Source organism: Maylandia zebra, linkage group LG13 (genome assembly GCF_041146795.1).
Source record: "Maylandia zebra isolate NMK-2024a linkage group LG13, Mzebra_GT3a, whole genome shotgun sequence".
Lineage (NCBI taxonomy): Eukaryota > Metazoa > Chordata > Actinopteri > Cichliformes > Cichlidae > Maylandia > Maylandia zebra.
In genome coordinates this window covers 18,129,401-18,148,256 of record NC_135179.1, presented here as the reverse complement: position 1 = coordinate 18,148,256, position 18,856 = coordinate 18,129,401, and the positions used below count along the sequence as shown (strand labels likewise).

General features: G+C 39.2%; 1 protein-coding gene across 7 annotated transcripts; it reads left to right on the top strand.

Moving 5' to 3' along the window:
- The first annotated feature begins 2,210 nt into the window (after positions 1 to 2,210).
- Positions 2,211 to 18,080, top strand: slf2 (SMC5/6 complex localization factor 2). 7 transcript variants are annotated; one of them, XM_024804737.2, is made up of 22 exons: positions 2,211 to 2,372; positions 3,053 to 3,087; positions 3,569 to 3,901; positions 4,013 to 4,098; positions 4,220 to 4,468; positions 5,579 to 5,624; positions 8,171 to 9,594; positions 9,717 to 9,799; positions 9,881 to 9,994; positions 10,098 to 10,265; positions 13,374 to 13,479; positions 13,560 to 13,647; positions 13,733 to 13,874; positions 14,008 to 14,095; positions 14,190 to 14,366; positions 14,723 to 14,817; positions 15,255 to 15,342; positions 15,539 to 15,661; positions 15,791 to 15,868; positions 15,965 to 16,051; positions 16,968 to 17,036; positions 17,151 to 18,080. In XM_024804737.2, exons 3-22 carry the CDS (start codon positions 3,631 to 3,633, stop codon positions 17,718 to 17,720), a joined length of 4,152 nt encoding a protein of 1,383 aa, XP_024660505.2. In that variant the 5' UTR covers positions 2,211 to 2,372; positions 3,053 to 3,087; positions 3,569 to 3,630; the 3' UTR covers positions 17,721 to 18,080. The 7 variants fall into 7 exon arrangements, with proteins under 7 accessions (XP_024660505.2, XP_076747798.1, XP_024660507.2 ...); XM_076891683.1 differs by having other exon boundaries at positions 3,622 to 4,098; XM_024804739.2 differs by having other exon boundaries at positions 3,569 to 4,098; positions 4,220 to 4,276; positions 8,174 to 9,594.
- The last annotated feature ends 776 nt before the right edge of the window (positions 18,081 to 18,856 follow it).

Here is an 18,856-nt window from a genome sequence, read left to right as displayed (position 1 = left end):
AACTAAGCTGTAGTGCCTCTTCACCTCACTGTACAATACCTTGTGCAATACTTTTTGTAAATAGTCAACAGTGCAATAGACTCAATACTTGAAATGTGCAATTCACTTGTATTTTTATTCCTATTTATCCCCTTTGTATATTTTATTTATATTTGTCTCTGTGTGTGTATATATATATATATATATATATATATATATATATATATATATATATATATATATATATATATATATATATATATATATATATATATATATATATATATATATATGTGTGTGTGTGTGTGTGTGTGTGTGTGTGTGTGTGTGTGTGTATACACACACACACACAGTGGGGCAAAAAAGTATTTAGTCAGCCACCGATTGTGCAAGTTCCCCCACCTAAAATGATGACAGAGGTCAGTAATTTGCACCAGAGGTACACTTCAACTGTGAGAGACAGAATGTGAAAAAAAAAAATCCATGAATCCACATGGTAGGATTTGTAAAGAATTTATTCGTAAATCAGGGTGGAAAATAAGTATTTGGTCAATAACAAAAATACAACTCAATACTTTGTAACATAACCTTTGTTGGCAATAACAGAGGTCAAACGTTTACTGTAGGTCTTTACCAGGTTTGCACACACAGTAGCTGGTATTTTGGCCCATTCCTCCATGCAGATCTTCTCGAGAGCAGTGATGTTTTGGGGCTGTCGCCGAGCAACACGGACTTTCAACTCCCGCCACAGATTTTCTATGGGGTTGAGGTCTGGAGACTGGCTAGGCCACTCCAGGACTTTCAAATGCTTCTTACGGAGCCACTCCTTTGTTGCCCGGGCGCTGTGTTTTGGATCATTGTCATGTTGGAAGACCCAGCCTCGTTTCATCTTCAAAGTTCTCACTGATGGAAGGAGGTTTTGGCTCAAAATCTCACGATACATGGCCCCATTCATTCTGTCCTTAACGCGGATCAGTCGTCCTGTCCCCTTGGCAGAAAAACAGCCCCATAGCATGATGTTTCCACCCCCATGCTTCACAGTAGGTATGGTGTTCTTGGGATGCAACTCAGTATTCTTCTTCCTCCAAACACGACGAGTTGAGTTTATACCAAAAAGTTCTACTTTGGTTTCATCTGACCACATGACATTCTCCCAATCCTCTGCTGTATCATCCATGTGCTCTCTGGCAAACTTCAGACGGGCCTGGACATGCACTGGCTTCAGCAGCGGAACACGTCTGGCACTGCGGGATTTGATTCCCTGCCGTTGTAGTGTGTTACTGATGGTGACCTTTGTTACTTTGGTCCCAGCTCTCTGCAGGTCATTCACCAGGTCCCCCCGTGTGGTTCTGGGATCTTTGCTCACCGTTCTCATGATCATTTTGACCCCACGGGATGAGATCTTGCGTGGAGCCCCAGATCGAGGGAAATTATCAGTGGTCTTGTATGTCTTCCATTTTCTGATGATTGCTCCCACAGTTGATTTTTTCACACCAAGCTGCTTGCCTATTGTAGATTCACTCTTCCCAGTCTGGTGCAGGTCTACAATACTTTTCCTGGTGTCCTTCGAAAGCTCTTTGGTCTTGGCCATGGCGGCGTTTGGAGTCTGACTGTTTGAGGCTGTGGACAGGTGTCTTTTATACAGATGATGAGTTCAAACAGGTGCCATTCATACAGGTAACGAGTGGGGGACGGAAAAGCTTCTTACAGAAGACGTTACAGGTCTGTGAGAGCCAGAGATTTTCCTTGTTTGAGGTGACCAAATACTTATTTTCCACCCTAATTTACGAATAAATTCTTTACAAATCCTACCATGTGAATTCATGGATTTTTTTTTCACATTCTGTCTCTCACAGTTGAAGTGTACCTCTGGTGCAAATTACTGACCTCTGTCATCATTTTAAGTGGGGGAACTTGCACAATCGGTGGCTGACTAAATACTTTTTTGCCCCACTGTGTGTGTGTGTATATATATATATATATATATATATATATATATATATATATATATATATATATATATATATATATATAACAATTCTGTAACTGTAACTTCGGTCGTTGCTGTGCTTTTTTTTGGAAGTCGAATTTCCCAGAGGAACCCACCCGAGGGATTAATAAAGTTCTATCTTATCTTATCTTATTTCGGAAGCACTGGAAAAAGACTTGGGGAAATAGTTTGAACATCTACAGAAAGAATTCCTTTAAAGTGAAATACTTTTGAACTCCAAGTTCCATGATGCAGTTCGTGTCGTCTAAGCGGTTGCAAGCGGGAGAGGATGTTTGTGGCACCGGGAATCACCAGTAACGTGTTATTGCCGCCGTATGTAGTTGCAAACAGACTTCCCAGTCCTCAAAATGAGGAAAGCAACAGAAAACTAAGGAGACACTCGGTATGAATAACTGCTAACTGGTCATTTGCACGCGCGTTAGCCAGCTAGCTAAACATTACTTCCTCAAACGACATGCTAGTATTTATTATGCATTTTATTATTCGCTAGCTAGCTACAGAAAGACGTTTATGTAGGTTCTAAAATAAAACGTTCATAGATGGCTTTGTTTCTTCTTAAAGCGAGTCCAACACGACGCAAGGAACTGATGCTAATGAATAACGCTGTCATATTTAGCTTTCTTTTTCTCTAGCTCCTAGCATATTGACAGGTAATAATATTTAACGGCTAGCCAGTTTGTTGACGTCTGTTTGGGACTGAGGTTCTCAAGCGACACTGCTAGGTTATGTTAATTTCAGGCGATAAGACATTTTTATGTCAAAACAACATCACGACATGTCAAAGCGTGAAACTATTTGATCTCATGTTGTCACCTCAAATAGCATGCCGTGATTGGTAGCCATTAGCCAAACAGAAATTCTCTAGCAAGTGTCTCCCTCGTTTTGTCTGTGGAAGGTTAACTCGTGCTTTGTTGGACGTCTTCTTTTTCTCATTTTTTTGTGTGTGGGGAGAAAAATAAAACAAAAACTGAAGTTGCGTCATTGTCGTCGGCTTGGTGACCGGGCTAACTTCAAACGTTAATAGAAACATGTTGAGTTCCCATTTCTCTGTCTTTTTTGCAGCCCACTTGGAGCTTGCTTCTCACCGAGAAGTAAAGGTGAGTCTAAGTGACAGGTCGAGTGTTAATTTTCATTAAAAAATTTTACTTTTACCTGCTCCTTGAGACTTTGCCTCTCATGTGTATGCTTTTACTTACTGTGCAATAAAGCACTCGACTGTAATGTTTATGATGTAAGTTTTTGTTTGTTTGTTTTATTATATAGTCTCACTTATTGTGCAGTTTCATGCTGTGGGACTGTCAATGAGCAGTTAAATCAACAACTGAGCCAACCAAAGAGTCAGAATTGAGAAAAATAAGTTTGTCAGAGGGAGATCTTTTTGGCACTCTTGTAAAAGCTTAACACAAGAGGGTAAGCTAGTCATTACTTTTCTCTTAAAACAAATTCAGACCTGTAATTAAAAAAAACCCCAAAAAACAGATGGATAATCCTTAGTAAGTACAGTAAATGGGTAAGGTGTAATGTAACAGGTTCTTCAAAAGACCATAATGCATGCATCATATTTCCTTTTTACCTTAGTAAAGGACCTTGTTGTTGAGCAGCGCTCCCTATCCAACACATCTTTTCACCAGGAGACTCCAATGAAGCCTTCTCGGGTCCCTAACCGGCTTTCTAATCCACCACCGAGGAGAATGTTGCCAATTCAGGCACCGGAGGTGTGCTACAGGGACAGAATTGGTCCACACTGGCAAAATCATCATCCCCCAGGACTAATCCATTCATCAGGATTTAATTCAAGCAATTCACTTAATCTTGGTTCCCCTGTGGAAAGACCTTATTTTATGCCAAAGGAAAGGTTGGGTCCTCCAGAACACTTTGGTCAACCTCCAGGGCTTGTGCCAAACAATCCAGGTACCATTAGGATGTCATTAAATCCCCCAATACCAGGAGGCCATCAGCCAGGATCTTTTGACACATTTTTGCTTCCAGTGGCTATCAACCAATCGCCATCTTCCCACATAGGCCGAGATCAAGCGACTGAATTCAAGGCTTCTTCATCCAGCTCAGAAAGTAAAACTGTAACAACACAAAGACAAGAATCAGATAAGGTATTGTTTCATCTTTTTTCATACGGTTTTAGGAGAAACTCAGATTTTGTTCTGGTTGAGTGTTTTTATGATAAATATGATTAGTTATGCTGAGTTGATGTGGTTCTTAACGTTTTGTTAGGCTCAGTCCAGTGATGTGGAATATTCTATACCTACGGTCCAGCTGCACAGACCATCTGTGAGTGTTACAACCCCATCATTCAACTACAGAGCACCCAATGAAGTTCACCCACAGTCCCCTTCATACTCAAAAGGCTGGTATCATAATATCAGCCATTGGCCCTCGCAGGGCTACCATCTCCATCCAAAACCCCACTCATCCGACAGTAGTCGTTTACCCATCATGCATATCTCTGTAGCCTCTTCCCAGGTAAAGTTTTTATATATTTAATAACACAAAGTTTATTTCGAGTTTTGAAATCATGATGAATGCTTTCTACCTTTCCAGTCTTATGCCAGGCTGGTCAGGCTAAGAGCTTTTCATTACTTGGTTGGATTGAGGATAGAAGATGACATAGCCAGCCTCGGCAACATGATTTTTTTTTTTTTTTTTTTTTTTAAATCAATGATTTAGCATTATAAACAGACTTAATTGCCCTTTTTTCATCTTACTATTTAGCAATTTCTAAATTTAAAATGGTTTTTAAGGAAGACAGTAGGAAGACATGTCTTATTAACATGTTACTGTATGTTATTTAACACAGAAGTAAGGCAATTTAAGAGCACCTGTTGACTTACAAACAGGGAGAATTTGTTGCCACCTTTTGAGTTTGCAACACCACCATAATATCTATTTTTTTAAACCTGAATCAGATATTAAAATATTTGTGAACAAAATCAATACTGAGACTAACTATGATTAAAATTTATGAAACTGGCAATAGTTGGAAGGTATTTAGCTGTTTTCACACATGAACTGTGGACATTGTCAAGAGATTAGATTTTTTTGATATGGGCTGGTGTAACCCAATCTCGCATGTAGCACACAACAGGAGATTGTCTGCATCTCTTTGGTTCTTATTACTGTAAATATTATATATTTATATTACGTATATAAATATTACATTTGGTTTAGGCGAGGGGTGGCAGAGCATGGAAAGAAAACTGAGCACTCAGTTTCCATAAGACAAACTGGCTATTATTATAATTTTATAATTGACTTTATAAAATGGAGCTGGCAGGTTAAAGACAGTTGTTTTTTTTCCTGATTCAGCTGGTTTGATTATTTGTTTCTTTCTCATACAAGTTAATTGGGTATTGTCTAGAAAAGTTTAGCACCAGAGGGCATGCAGAAAACAGCTTTAAATAAGTTAAAGTGCATTTACTAGCTATTTATTAAGTCTGTTTATTTAAAGAAATAATTTCTGAACTGGTTGTCACTTGTTTTGTTTTTTATAAGATAAATTGCATAGCCACAATGTTATTGCTGTTCAAATATCACTTAAGTAGGTCACTAACTTTTTTTGTCTTTTTTTTGCAGAGCCAGCAACAGGAGCAAACACCTTCAAGTGAAAAGTTAATTTCAGGTAATATTGTAATTTAAAGTAAATTCTAAACTTTCAGATAGGTTATGTTTGGCAGTATTGCTTGTTAAGTCCTGTAGCTTCAATACACTGAAAATATCACTGACCTGCAGGTAATGTGGGGGGGTATGAAAAGGGGGGAAAAAAACAAAGCAAAATGCTTGGACACTGCTAGCACAGGGCGCCCACACAAACGCAAAACAGAAGATGAAGCATAGCTGAATATGTTTCCAAACCAACTTCATTCTAAGCCAAAGACTAGAAAATATGGTGAAGCATATCTTCCCTTTGGTTTCACCTGCACAAGTGCCGAGGTAGGTCTCCCCTGCAGAATTGGTTTTCCAATTGTGGGGAGCACGCGCTGGGCTGTTCAAATTACGGACAAACAGTATCCCACATTCTTGATTTTTGGTTCACAAACACTTCTGATAATAACTAACTACTCCTGACATTTTGGAGATGTTAGCTCTTTATACAGTAAAGTTACAGTGGGATACAAATAATATCAGGCTGATCCTGCCACGATTTGTTCCCTGGGTTCAAATCTCGGACAAACAGTATCTCACAGTTGTTTATGTTTTTGAACTCATTTTGCACAGAGGCATTTTTTGAAAAATGTATTGATAGCAATGTTGAACATTATTACACAGAAAAAAAACAACTACACGTAAAATAATTACATCGCGACGCCTCTGCCTTTGTAAATGGAGGGACAGTAACTGCGTGTGTGTATGTAAGCGTTTAAAAACTGCAGATAGTCAGATTAACAGTATTTTGTCTCTATCTGTCATTCTGCAATTCATCTCATGTAAACAACGTGGCGCACAGTGTGACGTGAAAAAAGGCACATACCTTTGACGTTGCATGACGAACTCTGTATTCCTCGTCCACACGTAAATACAAAAAAGGAGTTTTAAAAAAATCTCAGTTTTCAGTGATTCGAAACACCGTTTACGTGTGGACGAAACGGGTGCGTTTTCAAAAATACCCGTGTAGGTGTGAACGTAGCATAAAAGAGTTAGTAGTTTATTTTATTACTACCTGTAATTTTTTGCAGATTGCTTGCATTTGCTTAATTGTTTACTAAATGTTTGAGGTATGAAATAAACCACAATGGAGCAAAATATGGGTGTGTGTGGTTGGAGGATGTGTTTGTGCGGGGGGTCCGAACATTTTTCTTGTAAAACAAAGGGGAGCCTAGCAAAAAAAGTTTCCGAACCACTGTCCTAAGTGATGAAAACAAATTGTACTAGGCTGACTGTATGGTTGGCATGCTGCAACAACGTTATTATTATTATCATTTGTACAACCCATAAAGTATTATCCCCGTCCTCTAAAATGTACACTTGGCATAAAGCAGTTAGGCAGGTAATTTTCACCTGGCATTCACCAAATCCAAACTTGTCTAATGGGTCAACTGGTCAACGGCCAGATAGAGAAATGTTATTTGTTATTCCAAAGAACATATTTCCACTGTTTCACGGTCCAGTGGTGCATGCTTTACATCACTCTGATTATTGGCAGTTTGCTTGATGACATAATGCTTTCATGTCATTAAAACCTATGCCATACTATCACACTCCAAACACACAGTACTTGTCCTGATGTTCATGTCAGATGAGGTTTTTAAAACTGTGAAGTTACTGAGAGTTGGCAACTTTAATGCACTATGTGCCTCAGCACCCACTCTCTAACTTTATGTGGTCTGTCACTTTGTGGTTGAGTTGCTCTGGTTTGTAAACGCCTACACTTTGCAATAGTCCTACTTACAGTTGATCATACAATATCTAGGAGGGAAGAAATATCCCCACCTGACTTGTTGCAGTGGTGGCATCCCATTACAACAGATGCTTGAATTCAGTGAGGTCTTTAGGTTGACTCATTCCTTCGCAAATGTTTGTCAAGGTAGACTGCATGGCTTGGTGCTTAAGTTTTTACACCTGTGGCAGGGATTGAAAACCTGAATTCAAAGTTTAAGAAGTATGGCTTTTAAAAAATCCCCTAATCCTGATCTGTTGTCACTATAATTTGTGCTTCAGATGTCCCTTTAGGAATTTCTTCATGCTTAAAACAAAAAATATCACCTACTCTTCTTTATTTTCATGTGACATATAGAGCTGCAGTAGATATTTTCATGATTGATTTGTTGGTTGATTTAAATGTTTAAAAAAAAAAAAAAAGACTTTTTCATCTGAGCTGTAAAATATAATACCTGGGTGGGGGGGTGTCCATTGCATATGTGGTTTTGTCTGATTGCTATTTGTGACTCTAAAAAAAATAGTACATTTGAAAGCCTGGAATCATAAAATGTATAACCTTATCCTTTAAAAGAAATGATGAGTTTGTTATCCGAATAGCTGCCAGTAAATTTCTGCAGTTGCAGACTATCATTCTTTTGTGAACAGATTGAGGTACATTTATCTGATGTGGATAGTAAAACCCTTTTTAAGACAAAGTTAAAACTATCAAATTCTGGTCATTTTGTAGACATTAATGAACCCTCAATATTGTTCAAAAGAAAATATCATCTTTTTTTTTCCTTTCTCCAGCAGTGGACTTGAACTTCTCATCACACAAGAGGCGCAGCGAGTATGAATATGGTTCAGAGAATGCCAAGAAACCATGTACTCAAGGGGCAAACTCAAACAAAACGGAGACAACAAAACCCACTGTTCCCACTGCACTTGCGCCTCAGCCGTCAGTGATGCATTCTTCAGAGTCAGCAAACCAACACAAAACCACAGATGGCTATCTACTTACAGAACAGGCACGTGGACAGTCAGCATGCTCAGAGCTGTCATCTACTGTTGGATCTTCTCAGTCATGCTGCAAGTCATCATATCATAAAGAATGTACAGAGAAAATAACATCAACAGGTGCAAAGGAATCATTTATAAATTATTCTCAGAGTCATGTACCACAGTTAAAGGAAATGAGATCACATGTAAAGCCAAATGAGGGAAGTGTGAAAAAGACAAGCGAGCAAAAAAATAAAAGGGATAAATCAAGCACTTTGTTCAACTCTGATGTTCCTCAGAAGGACACTACTAGCTCTTCACCTGCTGAGTTAGGCAGTCACCACTCTGGTTTTTCTTCCAGTAGTAGCTCTGTCAAGACCCCGAAAAGAAGTAATCCCAGAGGAGAAAACAGAAAACTCAGCAGTAGCCCTCACAAATCAACCTCGAAACCAAATTCGAGCTCTTTGACTGGTCGGACAGGAGAGCGGAATAAAGCTTCTCGTTCACGAAGACCTGTAGCTTCTTATGACGCCAATGATCTTTTCACTCCTGATCCTGTGACTTACATTGTTAGCTCCTCAAATAAGACTGTAAAACCCAAGATAGATGGGGAAACAAGCAAAACAACAGAGAAAGGTTCATCCAGCATCGCAGGAAGCTCCAGCAACTCAATTACTGAGTCCTCTTGTGAGAAACATCAAAACTGCAAAATAACCGGTCCTCTTCTTGAAGCATCGTCCACTTTACCTAATCCACTAGGCAGTTTTCCAACTGTAACGTTAACACGGGTAAAACTGGAAAACTTAATACCACCTCCTCGAGATAAGGACACCAAAAACAGCCCCATCCCTTCTTCACACAGGCAGCTTAAGGGTGACCAAAATCCATCTCTCCTCTGCAAAAAAGTGAGTACAGGTGCTGTAGAGACTGACAGTGCTGCTGCTGAACAGACTTCTACCTCCAGTTATTGTCAGTCTCTACCACTGAAGGGGCAGGAAAGTAAAGGTGATAACAAGCAGATAAATGAAGAGGATCCCATAGATGTGGAGCTGGACTTGGGGCTGAGTTTTGCAGTAGATGTGGATCTAACCCAAAGCTCCCATAGCAGTGATGATGAGCAGCTACTTTCCTTGGAAGAGATGATGGAGCGTGCTACTAAACCTCCAGATACACCTGAGAAGGGAACATTCTCAGATCCTAGTCCACCTAGACGTCTGAGCTCTCAGTCAAAAAATGTAAGTAAAATGTCTTGGTCTTTGTTGTACGCAAAGTTGTTACTGTATAAAAATAAGCTTGCTGAGCTAAAGGACAGTAAAACTTTATTTGGATGTTAACTATCACATGTTGTTTTCCACAGCAACCATTTCAATCCACAACAAAGTCAGGCAATTACAAGAACAATCTTGACCAAATACTGAAGGAAATAAATAACAATAAAAAGTGAGTTGTTCATAAAGTTTCACTGCCGTTTCATTTCAAGAGCTACAGCATCTTCACGAAACTCTCTGCATTATTCACTAGATCAAAAGAGATTGAGAGACAACTGCTAACTGCATGTGAAGAGGACCTGTTGAAGATAGCTGAATATGAAGAAGCAGAGGAGAACCGAGAGGAGGGCATTTCTTCCGAACAACAGTAAGGCACACAAAGACATGCTGCCACTTTATATTTTGTCTCTGGGGAACTGTGTTTTCACTGTAGTTAGCTAAATTGTGAACTGCTCGAATTTGTTTACCAGGGAATTCTTGCAGCGGTATTCATTGATGTCTGCTGCAATCAAAGAAGTCCCTCCAGGAGAAGAAGTGTTCAACCTGGAGAAGTTTGGTCAGATCTTTGACCAGGATACATTACAGCTCAGGCAGTGCCTGGTCAATCCACAGGGAACAGCACAAAAAACTCTTCTGTGGTGAGCTGAATTTCTGTGTGTAAAAATGAAAGGGCAACATTTGTTGTACTTTTGTACTAAAAATTAGATATATGTAAGTAATTATTGTTTGGAGTGCATGATTTTTTGATGATTTTAAACCTTTGCCCAAATACTGCATTAGCAACAATTGTTCATCTATAATTTCTTTAAAGTTGTCTTGAATACTAATTGGACAAATTACATTGAATTAACCTCTGGGGGCATTTTTGTTGCCTCAGCTTTAAAGGGTAAACTGGTCTTCCAATTCAGCTAGAAACTTAGCAGAGAAGCCCAGACTTCCCTCTCCCTGGCCACCTCCTTCAGCTTTTCCAGGGTAACACAGAGGTATTCTCAAGCCAGCCAAGAGATATAAGCCCTTCAGCATGTCCTGGGTCTGCCCCGTGGCCTCCTCCTGGTTGGACATGCCTGGAACACCTCACCCAGGAGGTGTCCTTGTCAGATGCCCAAACTGCCTTAACTGGCTCCTTTCGATGTGGAGGAGAAGCAGCTGTATTCTGAGGTCCTCTCAGATGGCTGACCACCTCACCTTATCTCTAAGGGAGAGGTTAGCCACCCTTCAGAGAAAGCTCATTTCTGCTGCTTGTATCCGTGATCTCATTCTTTCCATCACTATCCAAAGCTGCAGCACCAGTCTGTTGATCGCCTACTCCCCTCACTCGTGAAAAAGACCCCAAGATACTTTATTTTTCTTTATTGGATAGATGCAGTGAAGGCTGACAGGAAATCGGAGGGAAAGAGAGAGGGGGAGACATGCGGCAAAGGGCCACGGGTCGGACTCGAACCCGGGCCGGCCGCTCTCAGCCATGTGGTATATGGTCGCCTGCTCATCCAACTATAATAATCCAACTAGATACTTAAACTCCTCCACTTGGAGCAGTAACTCGTCCCTGTCCCAGAGGGAGCACTCCACCCTTTTTGGGGTGAGGACATTGGCCTGATTGTGCTGACTTGCATTCCCACCGCATCACACTTGGCTACATACTGCTCCAGTGCCACCACCTGATGAAGCCAACAGAACCGTGTCATGAAAAGCAGAGACAGGGTTTTGAGACCACCCAAGTGGAAGCCTTCTACCATTTGATTACACCTAGAAATTCTGTCCATAAAAATTATAAACCGAATCGATCCAAAACCCACCAAGAATGAGTCCGACTTGTTGCCGGCTATACGGACCAAGCTCCTGAAATGGTTATTTAAGGATTGAATGGCTCGTAGCAACTGGTCAGACACCCCTATACTCCTGCAGTACCTCCCACAGAACATCCTCAGGGACCCAGTCGAATGCATGTAGACTGGTTGATTTTCTGACTGACTGACTGAAATTTTATGTCAGCAACCATGTAAATCTACCTCTACTTAAACAGAGGTTTTATGAGTCCTGCATAGTGTATCATGAACAGAGGATTCACAGTCTCTTGAAAATAAACTGTTAAGTGGGTCCCAAAAGTCACCAGATCTATTTGCAAAAAACAATAACAAAAATGCACAAAGTTAGCAACACTGAAGTTAATAATGGTAGGAGGAGTAGGCATGTGGGAATGATGATGGTAGGGTATGATGTGGAGGGTTAGGGAACATGTGGAAGCCTAACCACTGGTCATTGTAGGACAGCTACACAGAGCAGATAGTGAGAGCTCTCATCAATAAGAAGCTTCTATGAGACTCGTTGTTTCTTGGCTGGAGAGTGAAGTGTAGCCTTAAGAATCACTCAAAGATCATTTATGGCCCTTTGAGAGCTTGTGTGTGCTTATTGTAGCTGAGCAAGAGACTCTTCGGTGTGTAACTGTTGGGAGGAGTGTTACAGTCTGTCTGTTGAACTATATAAAATATAGTTAGCAGTGAGCTCGTGTGTAATTTACTGAGATTTATAGAGTGTGTTTTCTTTATGTATGATGTTGTTTTTTGGGTTTCAGGTACGCTTATTAATCTTGCTACTTTTGATAATTTATAATATTATTATTAGTATTAATATGTGTTCACAGTCTCTTCCTGAGAGTGAGGAATATGGCTTATTAATTTAATACTGAATATTGAATCAGTACTGTATCACAGATACCCAAACCCATGATATGGTTATGGAATTCAGAAAAAGTTGTATTGGTGCATCCCTATTGATAGTTCAGCTTTCTGTAAGAAGTAAACATCCAATAACACTGCAGCTATGGGCATTCGTTCAGTGTGACTATTACTGGGCTCTGTGCTAATTTTAGTTTTATATATTAATGACATTTTTCAAACACTGCTTTTGACCTCCAGTGGACATCACGGATGCTTTTATTATCAGCCGGTTTGACTGTAGGATAACTCTAGTGCATGCTGTTTGTTCCCCCAAAAAACAAAGATATGAGGAATCTTCAGAAGCATGGGAGATATTTTTGAAGTATGCACTAAGTTAGCAACTTGAATAAGGTCAGGTAGAGGGCCATTTTTGGAAGTGTCAAGTTCTTCTGAGTCCCTCTGTGTTGGCTTTTTAAATTTTAAACACCAAATTATTTGCATAAATTACTCATTAGTCTGGGGGAACTCCAAACCAAATACTTCCTTTTCCTGCATAAACACCAAGAATCTGATAACAAATTTTGACAATAACATACAGAAAGGAATCTGTCTTGTATACCAATAGCATTAAAAAAATACACAAGTTTAAATTAAGACCTGGAACATTGGTCTTAGCTTATTATATTTTTTACAGCAGCTTTACTCTGTGCTTGATGTTTATTAGATTTGTCAATAGTGTGCACTGTACTTCAGAGTGGCGTGACAACCTTTGAACGAAAGGCTTTTTTTGTACATATCCTAAGGCCTCAACGTACCTTTTTCATAATCTAATATGGAGCCTTCTGATAAACTTCACTGAGGACATTTTACTCTCAGGGTAATGAACAACAAGTTAGGTCTTGTCAGGAGAAACTACAGTTTGACCTGAAGGCACTTAGTAAAAAGGTAAATTAGCACAGTTAGTCCTATCCAACACACTGCACTCAGGGATGTATTTAAGTTTGCACACTCATTTTCAACTCTTAGTTTTCCTAAATAATGAATAACTTTGATCTTTCTCTCCACTTACACTCTCCTGCTTTACATCAGGTCCAGCCCAGCTCAGCTGCGATTGCATGTGAATATCGGATTGTTTCAGGAAGCTTATGACTCTAGCTCACCCTGTCCAGCTCAGGTTACCCGTTTCCTTTTCAAGGTAGGTCTGACACACACCCGCACTGTGTTTGTTGTACAAATGTTTAAGCTTGGGCAGTAATTCTTTGTCGATCTCATCAGATGATGTCAGTCCATAGTGAGAGGATGATATCTGAGAAGTTGCTACAGGCCCTCTGTGATATTGCATTGACTGCTGCTTATCAAATAGGTCAGTGCTGTCCTTCCTAAGCTTTTGGTAGTTTGTCTTTAAAATGTACATAGTGTTGAAGTTCTTGGTGTGAATACTTCCACAGTGAAATATGGAAACCAGCAGTTTAAAGTGTGGGTTCCCAGTTTATCTGACGTGACGCTGGTCCTGATGAACATGGGAGTGCCGTTTGTTAAACTCTTCCCTTATGAGAATCTGCAACCTCCATTCACAGAAGGAGATCTGCTGTGAGTGTCATCACCATATGACTCGCTCATTCCTTTTGTTACCTTCTATATAAAACTATAACACGTGAGCTGAAAGTTGTTTATTTGGTCACTTTTTAATTTAAAGGAGTTGAATTTTTCTGTGTTTCTGCAGGGAGGACGTCTACATCAAAAGTGATAGTCCTACCCACAACAAGGAAGAGACCACTTTCCCTGAACACAACTGCAGTAATGTTTTAAAGGTAGTAGACAATAAATGGCTGATGACGTTTGAGAGCTTAGCAGATTGAGTACAACTCCACCACTCATTGTTTTGTTTTTTAATCTTGTTTATAGTACCTGTCTTACTGCATGGGTCTGTGCCCACGTGCATACAGCGACAATGAGCTGCTGTTGATCCTTACTGTAATGAGTCACATCGGCCTGGAAACGCGTCTCATCCTCGAGTCGAGTGTGGCACTGGAGCCTCTGCTGTGTAAAATTGTCAACAACATCAGGGATTGGGACGCTCTGGTCAGTGCATAAATGTCATTGTCTGGCACTTTATTTCCTCACATTTCAGTTTGGCACATTAAAGCAAACAGTTTTCTTGTAGCTGTTGTGTTTAATCATCCCCTAAGTGGTGTATAGTATGGTTGTTCCTTATGAAGACATGTAATTAATCTGCTTTAGAATATTAACACGTTCTAACAATTAGCTCAGTTTTCTCATTTTATACTCTTTACATTGACTAACAACAGATTTTAGGATTTGTTTCATAATTCTTGCATTAAATACAAAGTACTAAACGACCAAGCTCCAGATTATTAATCTCAGCTTCTTGGCTTGTATGGCTTTAAAAACTTTATTTACTTGCTTTATGTCTTTAGCTGCCAAAAATCTGCCTGGCTCTCACTGATTTGACAGATGATCACCACAACATGTGCCTATTAGTTCATCTCCTGCCTGACAACATTCGTGGAAAGTGAGTCTTTTTATCCTTCTTCTTTTTTCACTATCTACTCATATATACTTAATTTCTAGATATACTGATTTTCTGATTATTGTGTTTATCTGATTCTGATTTATTTATGCATTTATATACACAGCTGAATCTAAGAAATTTGTCAGCCAGCAGTTGATGGAAGTGAAAATGAAAGGGCTTAGATACTTCATGTATCAGCATGTCTTGTTTTGCTTGTGATATTCACAAGATTTACCATCCCATAATACAGCACTATAACCTACTATGCTCTGAGCTACAGAATAGCATGAAGACATGTAAAAGTGAAATAAAGCCAGTATGAAAACAAATACTTTCAGCATTTTGTGATTTATTAATTTTTTTGATTTTTTTTTTTTTCACAATACCATACCATTAAAAAGAAAAATGTTCTTTTTATGTTTGTTTTATTTGGACAGAGAGTTGCGCCGACATCTAAGCCTGTGCATGATTTCTAAGTTGTTGGATGGAAATTGCAAATACAAACCTGTGGAAAGAGAATTTCAGGTAATTGGGTTAACTTGTAACCTTGGCAGTTTCCTTTAAACCCAGCGCTTGAAACACTTCTCACATGTAATTTTAAATTATGTACCGGTACATTAATCCACTCATCCTCAGGGTCGTGGGGAATTTGAAGCCTATATGCACAATAAATATGTAAATCAATTTAATTAATAGAGTTTGGTTTTTGTTTGGTATTTAGCTCTCTGAACTGAGGCCATACCTTCCTCGCATGCAACCTTCCTCCCTTTTCCGACACATGACGAGCTCTTCTGGAATGAACCAGAAAGATAAAGAAGAAGACCTGGGCACACTAGACCAGCAGGTGATCATTTTGTTACAGTCTGAATTGCAAAATGTTCCAACCTTGACTTGTTTTACATCCATAATAACACCTGGACATCATTTTGAAAATGATTTTTCTGACCCAAGATCCTTTTATCATTTCTTCCAGTCCTACTACCTGTGCTATAGCCTTCTGACATTAGCAAATGAAGCATCCAACTTTCAGTTTTTTCCCGCTCACCAAAAGGTAAATTCTTTTTTCCAGTCTTATCTGATTTTTAGATGTTATTGGCCTGATTTTGATTGAATGTTTAAACCCTTTCCTTTTTTTTCTGTCCCTCAGAAGCAGCTGCTGTTTTTGTCAACTGAGCTGGAAACGCATGTTAAATGTGACATCAGGGAGAGTGAAAAATGTCTTTATCGCAGCAAGGTAAGCATGATTTAACAAGTGTGTGTTTGTGTGTGTGTTTTTCTGCAATTCACAAAATAAAATCTACAATACTTTTAACCAAATATGGGAGCCGCTGGTCCAGGCCTATGCTGCTCAAAACTATTTTGAATGTTAATGACTTGACTAGTCATTCGCCAGTAGCTTGTTAGCAGTAACACTAAGCAGACAGAATATCAGTTATTACCTCTCAGCTGTAAAAGGCTTTTTTAATCGACATTATGAGCAGGTGGGTAGACACTTAACTTTTTAAATGCGATAACTCAAAAACGGGGCAACATAGAAGCTTCAAATTGATACCAGAGAACAAGGTGACATCGGATTTAGAAATTGATACAATAGGTGTGTCTACTAGGACATAGAAGGGAAGCACTGGTGGTTGCCAGCATTTTTGCATCTTTGTCATCAGATTCAACTTGTTTTAGATTGACCTGAGATCACAAGTAAATCTGGTGCTTTTCCCCCCATGTATTTAAGTTCCTAATTTGAAAAACTTACCCCACAGTTAATGCGTTAGGAGTTTTCTCTTTCCTCCTAATGGCAGCCTTTTCTCCAAAATTAAATGTTTCAAGTTCAGTTCATAGATAACACTGTACACAGATCTGTTAGTCAAGATATCAAAACTGCTTAATAGCATTTCACAGATTAGCAAACAGTATAGATGAGGCTAGACCTAATAGACAGTTGTAATATATTTCCAGATTAGGAACCCGTTTAACTTGCTGAAACTCTATGCCAGAGACATCTGTACTACTTTATATTTATATTAAATTCATATGAATCATCAGAAATATCAACAAATCATTGCAAGTTTCTTTTCAGAGGTTCTGATAAATGACATTTTTAGTGTGCTACATAAACCTGTATGAGAACTCTTGCCTTCCTCTTCTTTCTCCAGGTGAAGGATCTGGTGGCGAGGATCTACACCAAGTGGCAGATGCTCCTTCAGAGGACAAGGCCTCTCGATGTACAGTATTCACACACATTATTTAAATAATTTCTTTACAGGATGTGTTTACTTTGTGTCTTAAAAGATAATTTTATAATCTTATTGGCTATGCTGGTCTTTTCCCTTCTCTAGGATAAACTGTATGATTATTGGCAGCCTGGGGATACTTTGGGGTACAGCCAGGAGGAGCAGGAGGATGAAGATGACACTGCAGAAGAGGAGACTGTGGTGGAAGAAGAAGTAGAGGGGGATGAAGAGGAAGATGGAGAAACAACTTTAACTGAACAGAATGAAGCTGTCATGGTTGCTGAGGGAAAAAAAGATGCCAGGGTGGAGCCAGAAGAAGACACGAAACTTGGTGAGACAGAAAAAGACACAAATGTTATTGCAGCAGAAGAAGGCATGACATTTGGTGAACAAGAAGATATGAACACTGCAGAGACGGAGGAAGACATGAATATTGATGAGGTGCTAATGGAGGAAGATGGTATCCCAAGTGACATAAGCAAAACAGAAGAGGAAAAAGAAACAGTACCTGGGAATTTAAACCAAGTAGTGCCTGAGACGGATCCTCAAGCACCCTTGGAGTCTGAGGGAGTGGATGAGCAAGTGGCTGCTCCCAACATAGGGCATGTTGATGAGGACACTGAGAGTGAAGAAAGAAAAGGAACACACCCGGCACCAACAGCTGGTTTATTCTGATAGAGATGATCAGTTTTCAAGGCTTTAACAGCCATTGCCTTATGTTATGCTGAATTTGCACTATTTACCAGACCTCTTTTCCTAATTCCAAAAGGTTTGAGACTTTCACAGTGATTTTAAGGCAAACTGTGTATTTACCTCAGTCAGTGAGGTTATGTTTTTGTCGCTTTTTTTGTCTGTTGGCACATTTAGGCACAAGCTTCCAGGCTGATATATTTTTATGAAAGTTTGTGGAAAGATGGAGCATTGGTATATTAAAAAATTCATCGTTTTGTTGTTTTTTTGACTGCTGCATGTGTGCACATTGTTGTTTTATTGTTAAGTGGCCAAATATGGAAAATAAACTTTAAGTTAAATTAATTTCTTGTCTCCATAAGCAGCGCCAGACAAAATGTCCACCCACCAGTGTTTACAGTACTATTGTGTTAGTGATAATCTTTCTAATATGCAGAAAAGTAACAGTGAGAGGATTTGTGGAAATATCCATGACTTGCTATTGTAGCAACAGATTAATGACATTTTTTCATATTTTGGCTAAACGTTAGGCAGCTTGTGAAGTACCAAGGAAGTAGATTGGTTCACACATTTATTTATTTATTTTTTTGGTCTCAAGTAATGTTTATTGTATTAAGTGTCACCCATGTATGCATTTTTGTTTTGCTTCCACGGAACCACTTTCTTGGAATTTTTTTTAATATCACTTTGTTACCAGCAGCATATTACAAAAACACATCCTTTTTTCACAATTATTTAGTTGGAACCATGAAAAATGCCAAAAATAAACACATTTTCACAGGCATAAAAGAGTGCTATTTGGCACCATTAAAGTGCTGCCAAATGGTATGCACTGTCCTTTAAAATTCTGGACAAATGTTGGACAAAAAAAATGTTAGGAAGAAAGTGTACTCCACGTAAACAAAATCTTAAAGTCATGTTCTTAAGAAAAAGGAAAACATTCAATGAGAAATGTATCTGGCCCCTCAGTTGATCCATTTACTCATCAGAGTGAGCTCTCATCAGAGATGGTCTTGTCCAAATTGGTCTAATTAATAACACAGAAAGGTACAGTCAGAAACTCCATGCAATACTATCTACAAAGCATCAGATTGGTAGTTGCATCATTTTTCAGCATGACA